General features: G+C 36.2%; 3 protein-coding genes across 4 annotated transcripts; 2 read left to right on the top strand and 1 right to left on the bottom strand.

The window, feature by feature from the left end:
• The first annotated feature begins 1,722 nt into the window (after positions 1–1,722).
• LOC132179238 (uncharacterized) lies at positions 1,723–3,606 on the top strand. Its single transcript, XM_059591908.1, has 3 exons — positions 1,723–2,061; positions 2,756–2,833; positions 2,955–3,606. The coding sequence occupies exons 1-3, from the start codon at positions 1,836–1,838 to the stop codon at positions 3,377–3,379; spliced, it is 729 nt and encodes a 242-aa protein (XP_059447891.1). The 5' UTR covers positions 1,723–1,835; the 3' UTR covers positions 3,380–3,606.
• A 934-nt stretch (positions 3,607–4,540) lies between these two features.
• On the top strand, positions 4,541–14,461 carry LOC132176975 (mannosyl-oligosaccharide glucosidase GCS1). 2 transcript variants are annotated; one of them, XM_059589151.1, is made up of 22 exons: positions 4,541–4,986; positions 5,073–5,146; positions 5,937–6,188; positions 6,778–6,952; positions 7,246–7,332; positions 7,451–7,519; positions 7,831–7,927; positions 8,582–8,664; positions 9,405–9,512; positions 10,202–10,323; positions 10,378–10,485; positions 10,646–10,719; positions 10,931–11,056; positions 11,553–11,620; positions 12,286–12,435; positions 12,516–12,566; positions 12,896–12,952; positions 13,209–13,358; positions 13,553–13,644; positions 13,740–13,849; positions 13,936–13,999; positions 14,089–14,461. In XM_059589151.1, the coding sequence occupies exons 1-22, from the start codon at positions 4,687–4,689 to the stop codon at positions 14,231–14,233; spliced, it is 2,562 nt and encodes an 853-aa protein (XP_059445134.1). In that variant the 5' UTR covers positions 4,541–4,686; the 3' UTR covers positions 14,234–14,461. The 2 variants fall into 2 exon arrangements, with proteins under 2 accessions (XP_059445134.1, XP_059445135.1); XM_059589152.1 differs by having other exon boundaries at positions 13,939–13,999.
• Positions 14,462–14,850: 389 nt separating this feature from the next.
• Positions 14,851–18,146, bottom strand: LOC132176976 (nuclear pore complex protein NUP54). The gene is made up of 9 exons (XM_059589153.1): positions 17,498–18,146; positions 17,365–17,418; positions 17,143–17,202; positions 16,930–17,040; positions 16,021–16,086; positions 15,863–15,949; positions 15,504–15,605; positions 15,259–15,408; positions 14,851–15,105 (listed from the first exon to the last, which is right to left on the bottom strand). The coding sequence occupies exons 1-9, from the start codon at positions 17,906–17,908 to the stop codon at positions 14,989–14,991; spliced, it is 1,158 nt and encodes a 385-aa protein (XP_059445136.1). The 5' UTR covers positions 17,909–18,146; the 3' UTR covers positions 14,851–14,988.
• Positions 18,147–19,375: the final 1,229 nt, after the last annotated feature.

Consider the following 19,375-nt stretch of genomic DNA (forward strand, 5'->3'; position numbering starts at 1 on the left):
ACTAGGTTGAATGAAATTTCTTCAATCCAGTTTGGAGGAAAACTTTGTCCATAAAATATCATGACAGTATAAAAGTTGGACAGAGTTTTTCTCCAAATTGGGTTAGAGGATTTTTTTTCCGACATATTTTATAAAAATGACGTGCCTTCCACATGTGAGAAACAAGTGTTTTTTTTTTTTTTTTTTTTTAATTACAATGATAAAGTTGAAATAAATTTTATTTAAAAAACATGTGCTCACTTGAAAATATAATAGATTGGAGGAAATTCCTTGAATTTAGTTTGGAGAAAAACTCTGTCCATAAAAAACAGTATTTATTTTCCTTGAAAAGGAGATCCAAAGTTATAGTTATGTTGGTTTCGCAAGTCATGCTCCTTAACCAATTACACCATCTCTTGGGATTTTCTTTTTCTTTACTGTCATATGATTTTTGGGTTTTCAGGTTCTCATACAAGGAAATGTATCACTAAGATTGAAATACACTAATATGCATTTTGCTCTAATACCTAAACATTTTATCCTTAATAAATATTTAAGAAATTAGTAATGTATTTAATTTAATACCCAATTGAAAATTATTTATTCCCCTATATGCTATCTCCACGGGTAATAATTTTGAGTGAAAATGAGAGTTTAATAAGTCATTGCTCAAAGCTGCAGCCTGCAGTTTGGTAAGATGTAGACCTACTGCCGATTTGTGCTGGCACGATTGGAATAATTTAGAAAGTACCACACCAAAAAAAAAAAAAAAAAAATCCATTCTTGGCCATGTTCTTCCCCGTGAAGACTTATTTGCTTCCAAACAAGGCCTTATGATTTGAATTTAAACAAAATATTAGGGGGAAAGCTTTGATCGTGTCTTTAGAATATCCAATCATATCCGGCCTTTGCGCTTGCATTAATCATTATGTCCAAATAGTTGATTAATAATGAGTTCTTCAAATACAAAATGTCATGATTCTTGGTTGGTTTAACTGCCTTCATGCACCTAATATTCAAAATCCCATACATAGAAGATTTATATTTTAAAATTTTAATTCATTAAGAAACGGTAAATTTAATTATTTAATTAATATTCTAATTATTTTCTACGTGTTTCAACAAATAAAACTTAACAAATAGAATATATGACTGAAATAAATGGTAAAATATAGAGTTTATAATTTGAACTCAAGATCTCAGCTTTAAAATTATGTTGAAGTTATCTAATAATACTACTCTTTAGTCTTTAGTCTTCATACTCATTTCATATCGATTGCCCTGACGTATTTTAAATAACTTTTTATGACATCTATTAAAAAAAAAAAAAAAAAAAAAACTTCAGATACTTAAAACACGTAAAGTTAATCAAAGTGAAATAGGTATAAAGAGTAACATTATTTAAAATTCCCTTAAAAAAAAAAACATTATTTAAAATTATCACTTAATTCAAAAGCTCAAGATAATTTAAAAAATTAATTATTTAATTAATTTTCTAAACTAATTATGACGTAACAATACATCTGCTAGATCTATGGCCAAAAGGTGCAAACTATGGTCATTAATTGGTCACGCCACTTGGGAGTCGAGTTTTCGCCTTTCTTGCCTAGCAATCCTCTGACAAATACATAAAATGAAAGCAATAACTTAAAAGAGATTTTTTTTTGTGAAGGGACCCATGTCTGCAAATGCCATTACTTCGCTTTCAAGACCAATCAACTCCCACCCCCAGAACTTGGTTGATTGAAAAAGTTCAACCTTTTCTCTTTCAAAGCATTAATCCAACTAACTGCCCCCTGTTCTCTTCTAGCTCTCTTTCTATATAGAAATTGCAGAAAACAGAATTCCAATTCCTAATGGATAAACATGGCAATGTTTGGAAGATGGGGAACTCTGTTCCTGTTTCTACAACCTCGGACTCTGCCTTGAAACTTCAACGCTCAATCAGTTGTAAGCTGGACAGAGTCTTAATCGAATCACCGATCAAGAAAAACAAAGTCAAAGGCCAAAACTCAATTGCTGGACATGGTTTGAAGCCTCAGCCACCACCAATATCCCATGTAGACAGTTTCCGAGAATTAAGTACGATTTTATACTGTTAAATCTTTGTTGCCTTTCTAAGTAAGAATGTTGGACAATGTGTCTACTTACATTTGTGTCCTTTTATTTTTTTATTTTTCTACAAGTTCCGATTATCTGAAGTATTGTTCTCTGTTTCCTTCCTGATCACTTTCTGCATAATTATCAGCTTTTCTTTTCTGATGTAAAAAATTCTGGTTTTAGTAACACTGATGTTCTTGTTTTGTTTGAGATTAATATGATTTATTACTTGAAGTTTGTGGATTCGTACTTTTGTTTAATTGTTTCTGGAAAAGATTATGATTTGACCTCCTCTGTTTAGGTTGATTATTGCAAAAGTTATTTGACAGTCTTGGTGGCTCCTTGATTATAATGGTGTCTGTAAATAAAATGCTGACACGTGTAAAAGAGTTGTAGATACAGCATTACTAGGGTGATTATGAAATATGTATGCAAACTTGTTTGGAGATTTGGATTGTTTGTAGGCAGATTGGTTGGGAAATGTAGTTTTCCAGGATCAAATAAATAATCTTTCTTTCACTTGTATGTTATTCTGCAGCTTCCACATTGTAGAAAAATGTAGTTGCTTTCAATATATGCCTATAACATGTTACACGATATTTTTGTCTATAACAACATCAATTTATAGAAAGATATATACTATCTTTAATTGAATTGTGCCCAATGTTCCATGCAGGTGCTAAAGAGGAAATATATTTTGATCCACGGTCCTGCCCAGAATCTGATTGTGAAGACTTCTTCAGTATCAGCAGTGGTGAGACTTGGTTTCAATATATTCCATAATTTTTTTCTTTAATTTCTTTTTGAGTTTCTATTATGTTTCTTGCAATTTTATACTTGCTTCTTAGATTTTTGACTAGCTTGTATTCATGCAGATACAACCCCATCTTGTGGCAACACTCCTATCCACCAAAGCAGCTGCAAAGAAACTCCTGAACCTCTTTATGTGAACAGTACACCCAGTTCCAATCCTGAACCCCCTCCAACAGATATGAAAAAACAACTATTTGAGCTCTTTCAAGAGAGCTTCAGGGGAGATGCTGTTGATCATGGCAGTCCAAATTTACAAGGAAGGCCCATTTTTCACATCCCTCCAAAATCTACAAATCAAACCCTTTATGCATCTCTAGCAAGCTCTGAATGCAGCAGTGAGACAACAACTCCCAAGGGAAGTTACAACCCCGGCGGGAAGGGGAAACTCGCAAAGTCTGCACGCTGCTGCCTTCCAAATTTGGTGCGCAGCCTGAGCTTTAATGGGAGGAGGAAGAGGCTGAGCCTTGCCAATAGTAGAGGACGCTGAGCCCAGCTTCTACTCTGTCTATATTTGTAAAGAACTGCAAACTATAGTCTATAGCATAAAAGACATAAAACCGGTATCTTAAATCCCTTTTCATATATTTCTTGGCTTCCCTCAAGCAGGTTGAGAAGCAGTTCTAACTTCTAAAGTGAATTATGATCTTTCTTTATATTATCTTGTGCAAGTACTTGGGGAGCTTATATTTTAAAGTGATGATGCGAATTTACCTACCACTTTTCCTAGATCCTTGCACTTTTACTATGAAGTAGGCGGTAATTCTTCTGTGTAGAATCTTGTGATAGCATTGCAGAGAGATGCATAGATCCTGACAAGCCAAGTTTGGATGTGCATTGTCTCTTGCTATGTTTCATAGGACTATAGCATTCTTAGTTTAGTTGACACGGTATGTAACAACTCACCCTAAAAGATATGATATTATCTATTTTGGGCCAGATTCGCACGATTTTAGTATTGTGTTTACCCCAAAAGGCTTTATATCATTTAGACAAAGCATATTCCACATAAACATATCATATTTTCTACACTCAAACAATGTAGGACGTCACAAAATTGTTCACTTTTGGCTCCCCCGAATTAGACTTTCCAAAAGGTCACCTATCCTTGTACTACTCTCGCATAAGCTTGCTTAACTGTGGAGTTCTGATGGGATCATGACAATAACGTGTTTTAAAACCGTGAAGCTCATGATGGTCATGATCCTGTTAGAACTCCGCAATTAAGCAAGCTTATGCGAGAGTAGTACCGAGATGGGTGACCTCTTAAAAAATCTGGTTCGAAAAAACCTAAAACATACAATATTGTGTCAATGGAGTGCGGGTGTTACACGGTGTAGACTGCTACATCAGTTTATAAAAAGCTTATAGTAATATCACTAACAACTCTGTCTACTCAAAACATATGTAGTTTGATTTCTCAACCAAAAAATCAATGCACCAAGTTACTCCCACCGGCACTCTACACATGCTGCTTCAATACATCTGCTACCAACAACTTCAAAACTGATCTACAAAACGTGTGAGAAAGAGTCGTCTTTTTATGTTGTAATTTCGCCTTAACAACGATATGCGCCTTATAAACTGCGCCACTGAAGTATAAAATCTCGTCTTAAAAAACTCAAATTACGACAATTGACAAACAGAAGAAGTTGAGAAGGCCACACACACTACACAGAGCAATGCGAGCACTGAGTTTCTCAGCCTTGGACTCGCTTCTCATTGCTACCTGAAAATACCTAAATCCCCATATGCGTCTGCGAATTTGGGTACACATTAAACCCTAGCAATTTGAAAATGACTGGAAATGGCCGAAGAAATGCTCGGAGCAGAATCAAACCCGCCACGGAAGCCAACGAGGACGGCGCTTTTCTCCGCAACACAAAACCAAACCCGAAAGCACGTAAAGGCAGAACCAGAGATCATAGCTTCATTCGGATTTTCGACGTTAATCTGAAAGTCGTGCTCGGGCTCAGCGTTTTCGCGTTCTTAGCGATCTTCTTTCTGATTCGTCATCTTGTAAATCCAGCTGAAGAAGCTTCGAGACCTAGGGTTGTTACGCCGTTTCCGGCGCCAAAAGTCATGGACCTTCCTCAGGTTAAATGTGACTTTTTCCTTCTATTTCTTCTGTTTTCCTTTTGGTATTTATAGCATATGAAGTATGGATGAATTGGTTATTGCAGTTCCAAGGCGAGCACAGAGAGAGCTTGTATTGGGGAACCTATCGCCCTCACGTTTATCTTGGGATTCGTGCGAGGTATTCCTGTTGCCATTGCGAAAGAATTTCTTTGTTCACTGGTTTTTACTATATTATTTGTCTTTCGTGATTGAAGGAATGGTTTATATATTGAATTTTGGCGTTGCAACATATTCTCTGTAAAATGAACTGTGGACTGGCATCAAAGGAATAGATATCATCCATCATCCAGGTCATGATGGTTATCTGGAAAATTTAAATAATAATAATAATATTTCTAGTGTTGATTTTTGTGTTTGTGGAGTGGAGGTTATTGCCTTCTTGGTGTATTTCTGTATCGAAACTTTCTAAAGATGGCTAAAGTAGTTTTGGTACCGGTATACTAGAAATTGGCGTTGAAATGGAAGAAAGTGGGTGGTCGATAATGGCTCTTCATATTTCAAAGTAAAGTACGTAAACAAAAATCCTGACTTAAAGATCAAACGTATTTTTTGCACTTGTAGCTTTTTATGCATTTGTAGATAAATAGGCTTGTTTTGGAAATCAAATTTAAGTATTTCATAATCCCCAGACCTGCAAACATGCATGTGTCTATGTGGAGTTCGTGTTTGGAAACGACTAAAGCTACTACAATCACTAAAACAAGGCATTTGCTTGTGCTACAAGCAGAATTCCGGTTCTCTGCAAAATGATATAGTTAAAAAGATCACTTGGCCATTATATTTTGAAAAGGAGAGGAAAATAAAATGTCACTGTTACATGTTATGGTTTTTATATTCATTTATTCTCCACTTTCATCCAACTTTATGAATTAAAAGATGTGTGGGTAATAAGCTGCTGTAACTGGCAGGACTCCACGGTCTCTTATTGCTGGGTTGATGTGGCTTGGTGTAAAGGATGGAAGATATTTCATGAGACATGTCTGCCAAGATTCTGATGAGCTAAGCACATATGGTTGGACGCATCATAATGGACGTGATTTTGGACACCAAGTTCTGGTTGACCAGGACATGACCCTGGCAACAAGTTTCTTGAAATCGAAGGTTGATGGCAGTGGCTATGGAGGAGATTGGGCTGTTCAGATTGATGTTCAAAGTGAGCAGTAAGTGGCTGGAACCCCCTGAATATGACATGTGCTTTATCAAATGCATGTGCTATGCTAAGCATGATTTTTGTATAAATTTAGCCTTAAATTGGAGAAAAAAAGTCTTACAATAAAGTAAAAGTAGCATCTGAAACTGAGTTAAAAAATGATGGTCCCGTTAAGACTGCATGAAGTGATCTCTTTTGTTTGGCTTTGATTCATAAACAACACAATTGACCATTTGGAGTTGTTTAAATAAACTTATAGTGACTGAATCCTCTAGGTGAGGTTAGGCATCAAGCTATTTTGTTCTATTTTTGTATAAAAGTGTACATTCACTCCTTACCCACTTTTTTTTTTTTAAAAAAAATTATTTTGTTTGGTTCAGAACATTTCATTTCTGAGCTGCAATTTTTTGATAGCGTGTGTGTGTGGGTTGGGGGGGGGGGAGGAGAGTGTTGTGCAACTATGACAACTAGATGGTCCATTGGTAATAACCCCTGCATACTTTGCAGTGCACATGGATTTTGGCAGAATGATAGTGTCATCATTAGGCATTCATTTACACCTCCTAACATAAATTGTTGCTGTTGTGGTTTGTCCACAGATCTAAGTGGAATGAGGACATTGGGGGAACTGCACATATATTTTTCTATATGGCTGATGAAGATGGCAACGCTCTAAGTTTGAGTAGAGATATCTTGGACATTCGTGAGGATTCTCTCCTTGCATCAGGTTCACGAATGGATGTTGGAGATTGGCAGCTTCATTTAAAATCAAAGGTAATGTTTGCAAAGGAGCGCTGGTAAAAATGCAAGTGTTTTGTTTCTTTATGAATGATAGAAGTGCTGCTTTTGTGGAATTATATCCTTGAGCCACTAAGCTTTTTGGCTTTGCTTTTTGTAGATACTATCTTAGGACCTGTGTCATAGAGTAGCATAGTCCTTGATGTTTTCTACTTACCAACAAAAAATAAATAATAAATAAAATAAAATAAAATTTGTTTGACGATCTTTTGCATTCTTCACTTGGACACTGACCTGTTGCCTACATCTTCATGTTTTCTCTTTTGCAGGACAATTTGGAAGTCCATTATTCTGGTTTTAAGACAAATCACATTCACAACTTATCTGATCTTGTCCAGGGAAACCTTGGAGCACAAGTACGTCAGATTTTCATTTGCATCCCGATTTCTAATTCCATATTTGTATTAGACTGTTAGAACAACTGTGCTGCTCAAATTGCTATTGATTTCTTTCCTTTTTTGTACATGTAAACAGGCAAGGAAGTTTGGTTGGCTGAAGCTATCAGACACATCTGATCATTCTCCAAATATTATAGTTTTCCAGGTATGTGGATATAGTGTTAATAACTAATTTAGGATCTTAAAGCTGTGGATTCTCTGTCAACTGCTCAAGATTTTTTTCCTAGTCCATTGCTGGCGACTCAAGCTTATGGGCTACCAACAAAAGGTAGCAGCTCCTATCCTCCCTTGGGGGGCACCAAAAAAGAGAGAGAGAGATCGATCCTAGTGAAAGTGGGTTTCAATCCATAGTCTCTAATATGAACCAAGTGTCTAAAAACTAAGTTAGCTGACACCTTTCATCCTTGGATTCTACTTTCTCGCTACCTTCTCCTGATGTTTTCCAATTCTATGCAGATTTCTGCTCGGATTCCTTTTAAAGTGGATATTGTGTTTGTCTCTGGAACTGGTTTGCAAAGCTCAAGAGTTGAAGAACGTGTCAGCAGCCTTACAGGTGCCTACCACATCCATTCAATATGATAATATGTCTATGATATGCATTTTCAATTTTATTTTTTTATTTTTAATTTGAGCTCTAGCATGTCCACTGCTTTACCCAAGCAGACAAGATTTATATATGAGAAAGTCCAAAAAATATACAAGGTAAAAAGTAAAATAAAAGAAAACAAAGCTGGCACCTGAAACTTGAGCTAGGTAAAATCAGAGTTCTTGATAGGGGATCTGTAGGTTTAATCTTTGAAAATCATTGTGGGTTACCATTATGACTAGGTTGTTGAACCAATTTCCATTATGCCTTCAATCTTACTGCTAATCTTGCTTTTTATCATGGTTTCTGTCAAAATAATAAATTAGTCCTCTTTACCGCCAAGTATCCTGTCAAAACGATAAATATAGTCCTCTTTACTGCCAATTATCTAGGATATGTTTCTCTATATCCAGATCTGTAGGCCTTTCATCATTTTCATTTTTGGCTTGGTAAGTTTGAAGCTAGGTCCTAGCCTCATCCCAGCCTTCCCTTTACCACCGGAGCCAAGGCCTAGGGGCAGATCCTTCCTGAATTTAGGGAAAGTTTTCTACATAAGCTTCCAAATGAAATGTTGTTATTTCTCCTTTCTGACTCTGTGTTAGTTTTACTGTTAAATATTAGGTACCTTACTGACTGATCAGTTGAAAGAGAAGCAAAGAGAATTTGATGCTAAATTTGAGAAGAGCTTTAACCTTGCTGACAAGGTATCTAACTGTTAGTTGTTGGAAACTATTTCCATTTACTCTATCATTGTTCTAGTTTGATACTATATATAACACACTGTAGCATCGCACCTGGTTAAATGTCTTGCCGCCAGTGACATCTCTTTTCAGTAGTTGCATGGATGATGTGAGGTAACATATAGTTCTCCCTACTATGATATTGTTTTAGTTCTGAACAATGTGGTGGAATAGTGAATGCTCTGGATAAGCTGATTAAACTTTGGTGATTGAATAAGTTTGCCCACCATCTTGCGTACTTCATTGAACTATGAGGTGTCTTATGTGATATCTGCAGCCTACTTAAGTCCTTATTTTCCCTTGCATTGAGGCCTTCCCTCATGCTTCCTTTACTTTTAGTATGCTATTAACGATTTCTGATCTAATAGTTAGTTTGCTCCAGGCCCATATCAGAAATTTCAAAATTAAAAAAGAAAAAAAGAAAAAGAAAAATGTAATTAAGCCAAACAACTGTTGAGGTTGGTTAAATACATTCATGAAAACAGTGTGAGAGTCAATCCTTTAGCTGCACATTTTCGATTGCTTGAAACTTCCTATGTCTGATTTAATTCTAGAAAACTAAAACTACAAAGGCAAATTAGTGGAAGGAAGGAAGAGGAGTTATCAGTCATTTTAAATGTTTTTCCTTTAAGTTTGTTTTATGCATGTAAATTTTATTCTGCTTGAACTGGAAGAATTCTGAAAATTTGGTATTATATTTTCAGCTCGATTCTGAATCTGTGATTGTTGGTAAGGCTGCTGTTGGAAACTTGTTGGGTGGCATAGGCTATTCCTATGGCCAGTCAAAAATTTCACTCCCAAGGGACCCAAATGTAAGCATTATGAATTTGTTTTGTTTCCGTTGTATTTTATGTGATGTAAGATCTTTGTCAGTAGCATCTAAGCATTAAGTTGATAAATGTTGATCATTCCAAACATAAATGACAACATCAGCAATATGATGTTCTTATTCTACATATTTTGACTTTTGCACTATTACTTCACGTCTCAGGTTGCATCATTATCAAGCTTGATGTCTAGTTAGTTAGCTTGGTCATAGCGATTACAATGGTGTTTGAGATCTTGATAAGTTTTTTAGTTAATGTTAACAGAATGATTAATAGAGCAGTGAGAGGAAAAGGCAAATGAATCTTTCTGTGGTTTCCTGTCTTTCTTGTGGCTTGCCAATAACATAATCAGATATAGCGTTGCTGAATAAATGACCCATTACTTGATACACTTCACTTCCGAAACCTTTGATTTCAAGAGTAGTGGTATATATCAGAAATAAAAAGGCAAAACTCAAGTATTAGTTATTAGGTTTTTTGCATTATCTTCTGTTGTTTGCAGTAGTAATTATGTTCTGACAGGCTTAACAATGGGGCATTTTCGTTCTTAATTTTCGTGTTGTTTTTTCCCCCACTTTTGCAACCTGTGGAACTGCTATTATTCATATTTATTATCAGCTGTCATCAATTTCAACATCTGACAAAGTCATACAGTGGGCCATTTTCTCTTACAGCTTGGAGGTCTTGATAATGTTATTTCATATTGGCCAGCTGAGCTTTACACAGCTGTTCCAAGTCGACCCTTCTTCCCAAGGGGATTTTTATGGGATGAAGGTTTTCATCAGCTGCTGATCTGGTTAACTACTAATAATTACCAGTAACACCATATATATACTATTAATTTTGACAGGCGTTGGGATATTCACATTTGCTTGGATATCATTGGACACTGGTTAGATCTAATGAATGTTGATGGATGGATTCCATGTGAGCAAATTTTGGGTGCTGAAGCTCTAAGGTGATCTGGAGTATCTTATTTGGCTGTACCATTTTTCTAAAGAACAATTTTTACTTAAGAAAAAGGTTATATGAAGTGCCTTTTTCAATTATGTGCAACAAATTTGATGTTTTGGTTTCTCCAATAAAGTAATGCAAAGTCTTTTCTTGAGTGCTTGCAGTAAGGTTCCAGAGGAATTTGTTCCCCAACATCCCACTAATGGAAATCCACCTACTCTGTTTTTAGTGTTACGTGGTAAGGTTTTCTCTCAATGAACTTTTGCTTCTTCTTTTTTTCCCAGTTGTGCATATTTCTTACTTCTGTGTTTCAGTTATGCATGATAACAGGAGATTAAATCACTTGCTACTCTGTCTTTCCATATTAAAAGTATACTTAATTATCTAATTAAGAATTGACTGTTTTCTGTAAACCTAATTTTCAATGTATTTTGAAACTTTCCTTCTAGATATTGTTCGTAGCTTAAAGAAAAACAAGTTTACTGCAACTGAAAGCAATGAGGTCTCTTCATTTCTAGAACGGGCTTTTGTTCGCCTTGAAGCCTGGTTCCAATGGTTCAATACTACCCAGTCAGGTATATAATAAGGTTAATCTTTCTTCTTTTTTCTCTTTTTGTTTCTTTGGGGATGGGGGCAGGGATGGAGGGAGGGGGTAAATAATACATGTGATGATTGTCTGTAATTTTATTGAGGGTGTGGACAATGTAAAAGATCAGTGTTTATTATGTTTATAAGTTTACATCAGTTTTCTACCCATTCCAACCTCCTTTCTGTAGCCCTGATGTTATCTAAAATGGTATCACGATAAAGATTGTGTAATATTATTTCAGGATATAGACTATGTGTAGCATTTGCTGGCATGGTGTATATATGTATATGCTTGTACACATGTACTTCAACTTTTTACCTTGTTCATCTACCTAATGCAACTCTCCCTACTCAGAGCTTGATGTCATTCGGGATAATGGATTTTTTAGACAACTGGAATCACACAACAGATACATGCTTGTCTGCATTGGATTTAATTTTCAATTTTCTGATTTACTTGGAGTATTTTCTTCATTAACACAGGAAACGATAAGACCAGCTATTATTGGCACGGGAGGGACGGTACAACAACTCGTGAACTAAATCCAAAGGTTCTATTTTACAGCATTAATAAGTCTTAAAGTATACAGATTTTTTTTCCTTTCTCTTTCTTTCGTATAGAATGTAATATTTACTATTGGGGTAATTTATAATTTAGGTATAAACTTTCATTTGTTTTATGAGCTTCTTGGGGTCCAAGTAGCATGATTTAGGGAGGAAAAGCACAATAGTGAACCAGGGCAGACATTATCGCCTTGAACCATTGGGATTTGGTGCATTTGAAACATTTATACAATAAATGACTTTATCTTGTAAGGTTAAGAGGGTTCCTTCACTTCATGCTGCAACCTCTTTTCCTCTTTTTTTAATGCATTTCTGGTACAATAAATTAGAGAGACCCAGTACAACTATTGTGCTTTATTCATAATTCTTGACTATGTTTGACCCTTGGGACTCAGCGAAAGTATTTGTTAGTGGTCATCTTGTGTAGTGTAATCATTTTTGCCAACCCTCCTTACCACTTACTACCTCAATGTAATTTATTTCTGATTTATTTTGACTCTTGATTTTTGGTGGTCCTAGGACTAATATGATGCCATACATAATTCCAATTTTGATTTTATTTTGGAGTTTATCAGTGTAATGTTGGATTTCTGGAAAGAGTTTTCCGAATTGTTGAGAAGTGGTAAACTGACATCGTTTCTGAAATCTCCAGACACTGTCCTCTGGGTTGGATGATTATCCACGTGCTTCACACCCAAGTGAAGATGAACGTCACTTGGATCTCAGATGCTGGATGTATCTTGCAGCAGAATGCATGCATTCCATTGCAGAGCTTTTTGATAAGGATAATAAACCTGGAAAGGTATAATAATGAGAAAAGATATCTAGAATACTCTTATAACTCTTCTATCAGTTAATTGACCTTTGAAATAAATGATGCAGGATTATGGTAAAACAGCTAAACTGCTCTCAGATTTTGAAATTCTGAATCAGGTTTGTTATTATCATGCTGTCTGAAAGTGTTTCTCATTCCTCTACTCTTTGATCTTTCTCAATTAGTAATCTGTGAAATGACGGTGTTATCTTATACGATAAATATTTAGTACTTTTGGAATATTTATCACAAATAATTTGTCTCTTACTGCTTTCGGAAAGAAATGAGGGGTGCATGGAGGGTTAATATATATTGTATTTTCTTCTAGATAACTTCTAGGAAATAATTGATTATTGCTAGATTGGATGCTTAGGTGAGTATACTTAATATGGGGGTTGCTATTATAGTTTAATTTATATATGTGCTTGAATGCTTGATGTTTAAACAGATGCACTTTGATGAGGCATACGGAGCTTATTTTGATTTTGGAAATCATACTGAAAAGGTACACTGTCTGTATGTTTTTGTTCCTCTCAAAATTTGATACCATTTTTTATAATTTCATTTTCACAAACATAAACTGCAAATTGTACATGCTAGCATTTGCTATCACTGTTGAAACAATAGCTTTAGAAGGATTCTGTTGTCAAATAGGGTTTTGCCCTCATGAATCAGATATCATTTGGTGACACGTCTTGCTATAACCTTTTTGCTCATAACATTTACCTGCTTTTTTTTGAAAGTTGGTTTAATCATGTTAGGTTCGCTTAAGTTGGAAAGAGAAGAAGATAGGAGACAATTATGCAAATCGAGAGCTCGTGCGCGAAGTGTTAGAAAGGCCTCAGTTGAGACTGGTTCCTCATGTTGGTTATGTTAGTCTTTTCCCATTCATTGGGAGGCTTATTCCACCTGTAAGTTACACAGAATCTAATCTTGAAGATGATACTTGAACTGTTATTTGGTGCTTCCGTCTTTTCTTACTCTGGAGCACGGAAATATTAAGCTATTGCTTCTTTTTTTTTTGTGTGTGTGTAGTAGTAGTAGGTGGGTTTGTGGTTTTGTCCATTTGGTATCATTGATCTCTCAAGTGTATTGTTTAACACAGGGATCATGGATTCTGGAAAAACAGCTTAACCTCATCTCAAACCAAAGTATCCTATGGACAGACTATGGGCTCCGTTCTCTTGCCAAAACAAGGTGTATAGTCTGCTCGTGCTAATCTGATGACTTACTTGAGACCTTGTTGATTCTAGAACTAATCTGACTACAACATGTCATTTTGTATGCTACAGCTCAGTATACATGAAACGCAACACAGAGCATGACCCACCTTATTGGAGAGGTCCAATTTGGATGAACATAAATTACATGATTCTTTCAGCACTCCACCATTACTCCAAAGGTAAACCTTCATGCTTTATACAAAAGAAAAAGAACCTAAACGAAAACAAAGAGTCTTTTACAAGTCTTTTGTGGTGATTGTCACAGAAGATGGACCATATAGGGACAGAGCCAAAGCCACCTATGATGAGCTGAGGAGCAATTTGATTAGGTACTGTCTCACACAATGACTGAATATGGCTTAAGCTCATCAGAACTCACCAATTAATTTAAATAATATATATTCTTCACTTGCTGCAGAAATGTGGTTCGCAATCGTCGCCAGACTGGGTTTTTGTGGGAACAATATGATCAGAAGAAAGGCAAGGGAAAAGGTGCACGGCTTTTCACTGGTTGGACATCACTCGTGCTATTAATCATGGCAGAAACTTATGAAGAAAGTTAGGACACATTATTTAAGAATTGTGAGGATATCCCCTCCAAAAAAATATTTAGTTAGATGTGATGCTTTTAACGGGAGGGGGGCATCCAACTTTTTCTTTTCTTTTCTTTTTTTGCTTTCTTTCGTTTTTTTTTTTTTTTTTTTGTGACAAAGGAAAATCAAAAGTTTGGCTTTAACAAAATCACTAGGGATTACAGTTGCACGACAAACGCATGTTTTCCCTTTCACGTTCATCATGCGTGAAGTGGTGTAATGTTTTGCATGAGCCTAAATTGGAGGAGCCTTGTGTGAGTAAAAGCATTTTAGATAATCCCTAAGCTTATAGGTTTTTGTAAGATGAAGATATAAACCAGTGAGGATGCTATGACCCGGGGTGCCTCCTACTTTTCGCTTTACAAAATGGCAAAAACAAAATAAGTTTCGACTTCAAGATGAGTAATATCGCACGAGAAGAGCAAAGAAATCAACAAAGTGGTAAAAATCATCCGAGCCCCGAACACAACTGGTAACATCTGGAAGAGAATATGCATCAAAATTTTTCTTGAGATCTTATCTTCAATGAAAAGAAGATACATGATATTTTAAATTATTGGTAAATAAGAGTTTTGAATGCTCTGCGGTTAGCTAAAATGACTTCCACTATTTTATTTAAATTTTTCTGGGGTCAAGAGTTATATCTGCCGCCGGAGCAAAAACTTTGAACACATTAAAAACATCATCATGAACAAATGCAAGAGTGCCTTCGCCATTAAAGCTTCTTAGCTGACATCATCCGTCAAATGTGTGTCCTCAGCCATTATGATCTCCATGTCCCTGGCGTCTCGCTTCAAAACATTGCCAAGCCTAGCAATGGCCTCTGTCTGCTGCTGTAATACCTGACCCACAAAAACGAGAATAAAGACATGGACATCATTCCAATAATACGTAACTAAATGAACAGTAATGCCCATAAGCAGAAATCACAATTACAACCAAAAAAGTCAAAAGTGAAGAGAATTGTTGAGCTTTCAAGTCTTGTCCACTCTTACCTCCTGCATATCAGCAAGACTCTGTTCATGTATTTTGGTTGATCCTGGAAGATAAACAGAACCACCGGCACCAAAGCCATTTGCTTGAACACGAGACAAAGTTAGCAGGTTTTGTACCCTCCTAGAAAGTTCTGCTCCAGATCCTTTCAGCTGAAAACGTGTCTACTTGTGAGTATCATCTCCTGATAACAGCCCCAGAGAAGTAGGAAGCATGAATATGAGGGCAAAAGACAAGAAATGCCTACCTGTCTAGTTGTTGCAGCTAACTTTTCAGCCAGTTCAGCTTCCCCTTTTGTTAATGGTAATCGGAAACCCTTACCCTCCATGGCCTCCACAATTCTCATTACCTGTAGGCATAACACGTGATTAGACCAGCACTAAACAGAAAAACTACAAGAATGACCAGTGTTTCCCATCAAACATAGCCATCCCAGCTTGGGCCATACAACTTATAGCATTTAGACATTACAGGAACTTCCCTCTCAGCTATTCATGATGAAATTAACAAGGTCATCCTGTACGCATTGATTTTCTGATGCAATGGATACAATCATACTACAAAGTTACCACGGTTTCTCAAACATAAAGCAGAAATTATCCCCACCCTTAAAAGACGCCTTTGAAGAACTTGCTCTTTCTGTCTCATTCTTTCAATCCGAGGAAGAGTGTCAGCTTGAAAATGTCTTTGAAGCTGCAGAGATTGTTAAATATGTAAATGCCAAAACTATATGATGGGGAGAGAGAGAGAAAGAGAGAGAGTACCATCTTCACATTGCTTTGGGTAATTCGTAACCTCTCTGCATCTGAAACAATGACATCATCTTGGATCTGCACCAAGCCGGTATTAGAACATTATACTGGCCAGTCCCAAAGCATGATGAATAAAAGAAAACAAAATCGTTTAAAAGATAAGGTCTCCCAGAACATCTAATTATCCTTGCCACTTCTACTCCTTGAGTGCAACCATAGAAACAACAGCAGGAAAGTAGCTATAGCAGCCAATGAACTCCATTCCACAGCCCTGTAACCTTCACCGCATTGCTCAATTTTATTCCTTCATCTAAATATATTTCATCTTACCAACAGAACATATATATGAATGTATGTGTGTGTGTATATATATATATATACCCCATTGAGCTCATTATTCCATGCACTGCTGTCAGTTTTGTCCAACCGTAACTTCTTACTCACCATACCCTGTCAACTGGATTTACAAAGTTCCAATCGATGCATTCTTTCTATCATAGCCATTTATCAAACTCAAAGTCTGCATAAGCTCAACTTGGATGTGTTCTACTCACCACCCCAACTTTTTTGTACTATAAGGAATAACTGGTATTATATAATAGATGCTACTTTTTCGTTCAAAACTATCTAATTAGGATCCTTATCACTACTTTACAATTACTGGCACGCATAGGTTTTTCCTTCTGCATCTAGATTTTTCAGTGAAGTCATAATAATAACATAACTTCCATTATCCTTTCTCAATTCTTGCTCAACCACTCTATTAGAAATGCACATAATTTGTTCAAATCTATGAAATATTTTTCTGTGATCCAAATCTACATGCTGCCATCCACAACTATAATGTTTTTTTATCCAAAGTTCTAAAAAGAATTACTTTTGAACGACTACATTTCATGATTCAAAATTAACAGATATTACCTTAAGACGCTGTGAAAGATCCTTAAAACCCTGAACAAGCTGAGGCCACAGGCGCTCCCGGTCAGCACTTTCCATACCCTCCAGCTTACCCATAGCCTCTGCCCACATAATCTGGCAATGCAAACTATTCTTGAAACTTAGCCCAAAAAATAAATTTGAAGCTCAAAATACAAAAGCAAAGAAAGGATATATATATGAAAAAAAATGACTCACATCTGATACACCTGCAGGCTTCACTCTAAACCGTGGATCCGTGACGCTGAACAACAAATGCTGCCAACCAACACAATCAGCAAGACATCACAAAAACCTCCAAAACCCTAATTCTCCATTCCTTTGCTCATAAATAGCATGGAAATTAACTGAAACTAATATTTTGAACGGCACATTTTCATTCCACAAACACAGCGAAAAGAAGATAAGAGATAAACGAACCTTAAAAGCATATTTAGGGTTTCCAGGCTCGTCCTTGTAAGCGTCAACAATAGCCTAATCAAAAGCACACAAGAAAAATCAATTAAGCAAAAGAAAATAGCTAGGGTTAGGGCCTTACAAAAAGAAGCACTACTTGAATATCCCGATCGGCGAGAGAGAAAGGAAGAGGTGCCACTGGAGCCATCTGAGTAGTCAATTGCGCGCCGGAGAAAGTACCAGGCTGCGGCGCAGAGAACGGTGTCGTTTGGAAGCCGAACGTGGAGGACGGTTGCTGAAACAACGGACTCTGTTGCTGTTGCTGAGGCTGAGCCGAGAATGGGGTGGCGAAGAGCGAGGACCCATATCCGGTGCCGAAAGACGGCGTCGTTTGAGTCCCGAACGCCGGGGTCGTAGACGGCGTGCCAAACACCGGGGTCGCAGATGGAGTGCCGAATGCCGGTGTCGTAGACGGAGTTCCAAACGCTGGAGTCGAAGAGGGAGTGCCGAATGCTGAGCTTGAAGAGGGAGTGCCGAAGGCGGAGGTGGGAGCTTGAGCTCCGAACATTGTTGTTTGGAGAGTGAGTGAGACGAGAGGGATTGGAAGGTTTTGGGGATTCCTTAAGCAGATCGCGCCATTGGAGGATTTTCAAGTTTTGCAGCTCAGGTGCTCGACCTCTTTCCTGACCTGGGACACTCGACTAATTGAGGGGTTTTCGAGTGTTTGGGCGCCAGAAGCTGTGGTGGGTAAAATCAAAACAAAATTTGTTCCACTCTCCAAATTTATAAAATTTCCCACAAATTGGTTATACAGTCGCACACTCGCATGGCATATATATACCGAACGTCCACTCCACGGTGGAAATAAATTTCTTCCGATCGATAAATTAACTTCTTTAAGGTGAAATGTGTCTTTTTACTAGGGTTTTTGAACGGTTATAACCGTCGGTTATTGAATATTCGCAATTAACTTAAGCTATTATTAGATTTTAATAATCACCGCCTAGATAGTTATCAGTTATTTTATAACTACGGTTAGCGGTTATTCAATCCAATAAATTATAACAATTTTTTTTTAAATGGGCTTTTAGACTTTTTAAGTGTTTTGAGCTTTTAATTTACTATTTTTTAGTCTTATTTTAAGGGTTTAAGGCCAAAAATGTTCCAAAAAATATGAAGAAAAAAAAAAAAAAACATGGCCAAATAAATTCTATCCCATAAACATGGCTAAAAAAAACATAGTCCAAATCCATTAATCCAATACAAATGAAAAAATTAAAAAGACAAATCTCAAATTCATTCATCCAAATACATGGCTTCGTCTGGATGTTTTATTTAATATTTTATTAATATAATATATTTATATTATTATATATAAATAAAGTCGGTTACCGGTTATAACCGCCTTGCCCTACCCCTAAAACCGCTAATTGCAACCGCTCTAGTCGGTTAACGGTTTTTAATAACCGACTACCAAAGCGGTTATCGGTTAGCGGTTATAAGTGGTGTATAACCAACCCACTTGAACACCCCTACTTTTTAGTATGAGAAAATAACATATCTTTTTAATATCATGTCCTTTTCACATTTTTTTTAATAGCTTAAATATTTAATTATAAATACATAAATATTTTAACTATATATTTATATTTTAATTATAGCGAGTTACATAATGATTGTTACTAAATACTTACTAATTTGATGCTTAATGATGATCAAGGTTGTTTAATGGAGGGTTTAATTATGGGTTTTGAATTCAGGATATTTATTTTCATGTTAATTGGAATGAATTATTTAACAAAGAGTAATGCTCCTATAATCATTCTAGGGTTCTCCCAAATGTGATGTGGCTTTTAAAATTACTGTTAAATTTGAAATATGATTTATTGAATTTTGATCTATTGGTAATTTTAAAAGCCACATCACATTTGGGATAACTCCAAGAGGACTAAGAAGACTTATAGCATTACTCTTTAACAAAATACATGGCTTATCACATGGATACTACGAACTTAAATTAACCAACAAATCAAAT

The sequence above is a fragment of the Corylus avellana genome, chromosome ca4 (assembly GCF_901000735.1).
Source record: "Corylus avellana chromosome ca4, CavTom2PMs-1.0".
Taxonomy (NCBI): Eukaryota; Viridiplantae; Streptophyta; class Magnoliopsida; order Fagales; family Betulaceae; genus Corylus; species Corylus avellana.

Excerpts from the sequence above, each read along its gene's own strand:
- LOC132179238 (XM_059591908.1), top strand. The coding sequence starts at position 1,836 with ATGGATAAACATGGCAATGTTTGGAAGATGGGGAACTCTGTTCCTGTT. Across the intron at positions 2,062-2,755 it reads AGACAGTTTCCGAGAATTAA|GTGCTAAAGAGGAAATATAT; the intron begins GTACGATTTTAT and ends TGTTCCATGCAG. Across the intron at positions 2,834-2,954 it reads CTTCTTCAGTATCAGCAGTG|ATACAACCCCATCTTGTGGC; the intron begins GTGAGACTTGGT and ends GTATTCATGCAG.
- LOC132176975 (XM_059589151.1), top strand. The coding sequence starts at position 4,687 with ATGACTGGAAATGGCCGAAGAAATGCTCGGAGCAGAATCAAACCCGCC. Across the intron at positions 7,520-7,830 it reads CAAATATTATAGTTTTCCAG|ATTTCTGCTCGGATTCCTTT; the intron begins GTATGTGGATAT and ends AATTCTATGCAG. Across the intron at positions 9,513-10,201 it reads CACTCCCAAGGGACCCAAAT|CTTGGAGGTCTTGATAATGT; the intron begins GTAAGCATTATG and ends TTTCTCTTACAG.
- LOC132176976 (XM_059589153.1), bottom strand. The coding sequence starts at position 17,908 with ATGTTCGGAGCTCAAGCTCCCACCTCCGCCTTCGGCACTCCCTCTTCA. Across the intron at positions 17,419-17,497 it reads TCGCCGATCGGGATATTCAA|GCTATTGTTGACGCTTACAA; the intron begins GTAGTGCTTCTT and ends GCTTTTGATTAG. Across the intron at positions 15,606-15,862 it reads TTCAAAGGCGTCTTTTAAGG|GTAATGAGAATTGTGGAGGC; the intron begins GTGGGGATAATT and ends TTATGCCTACAG.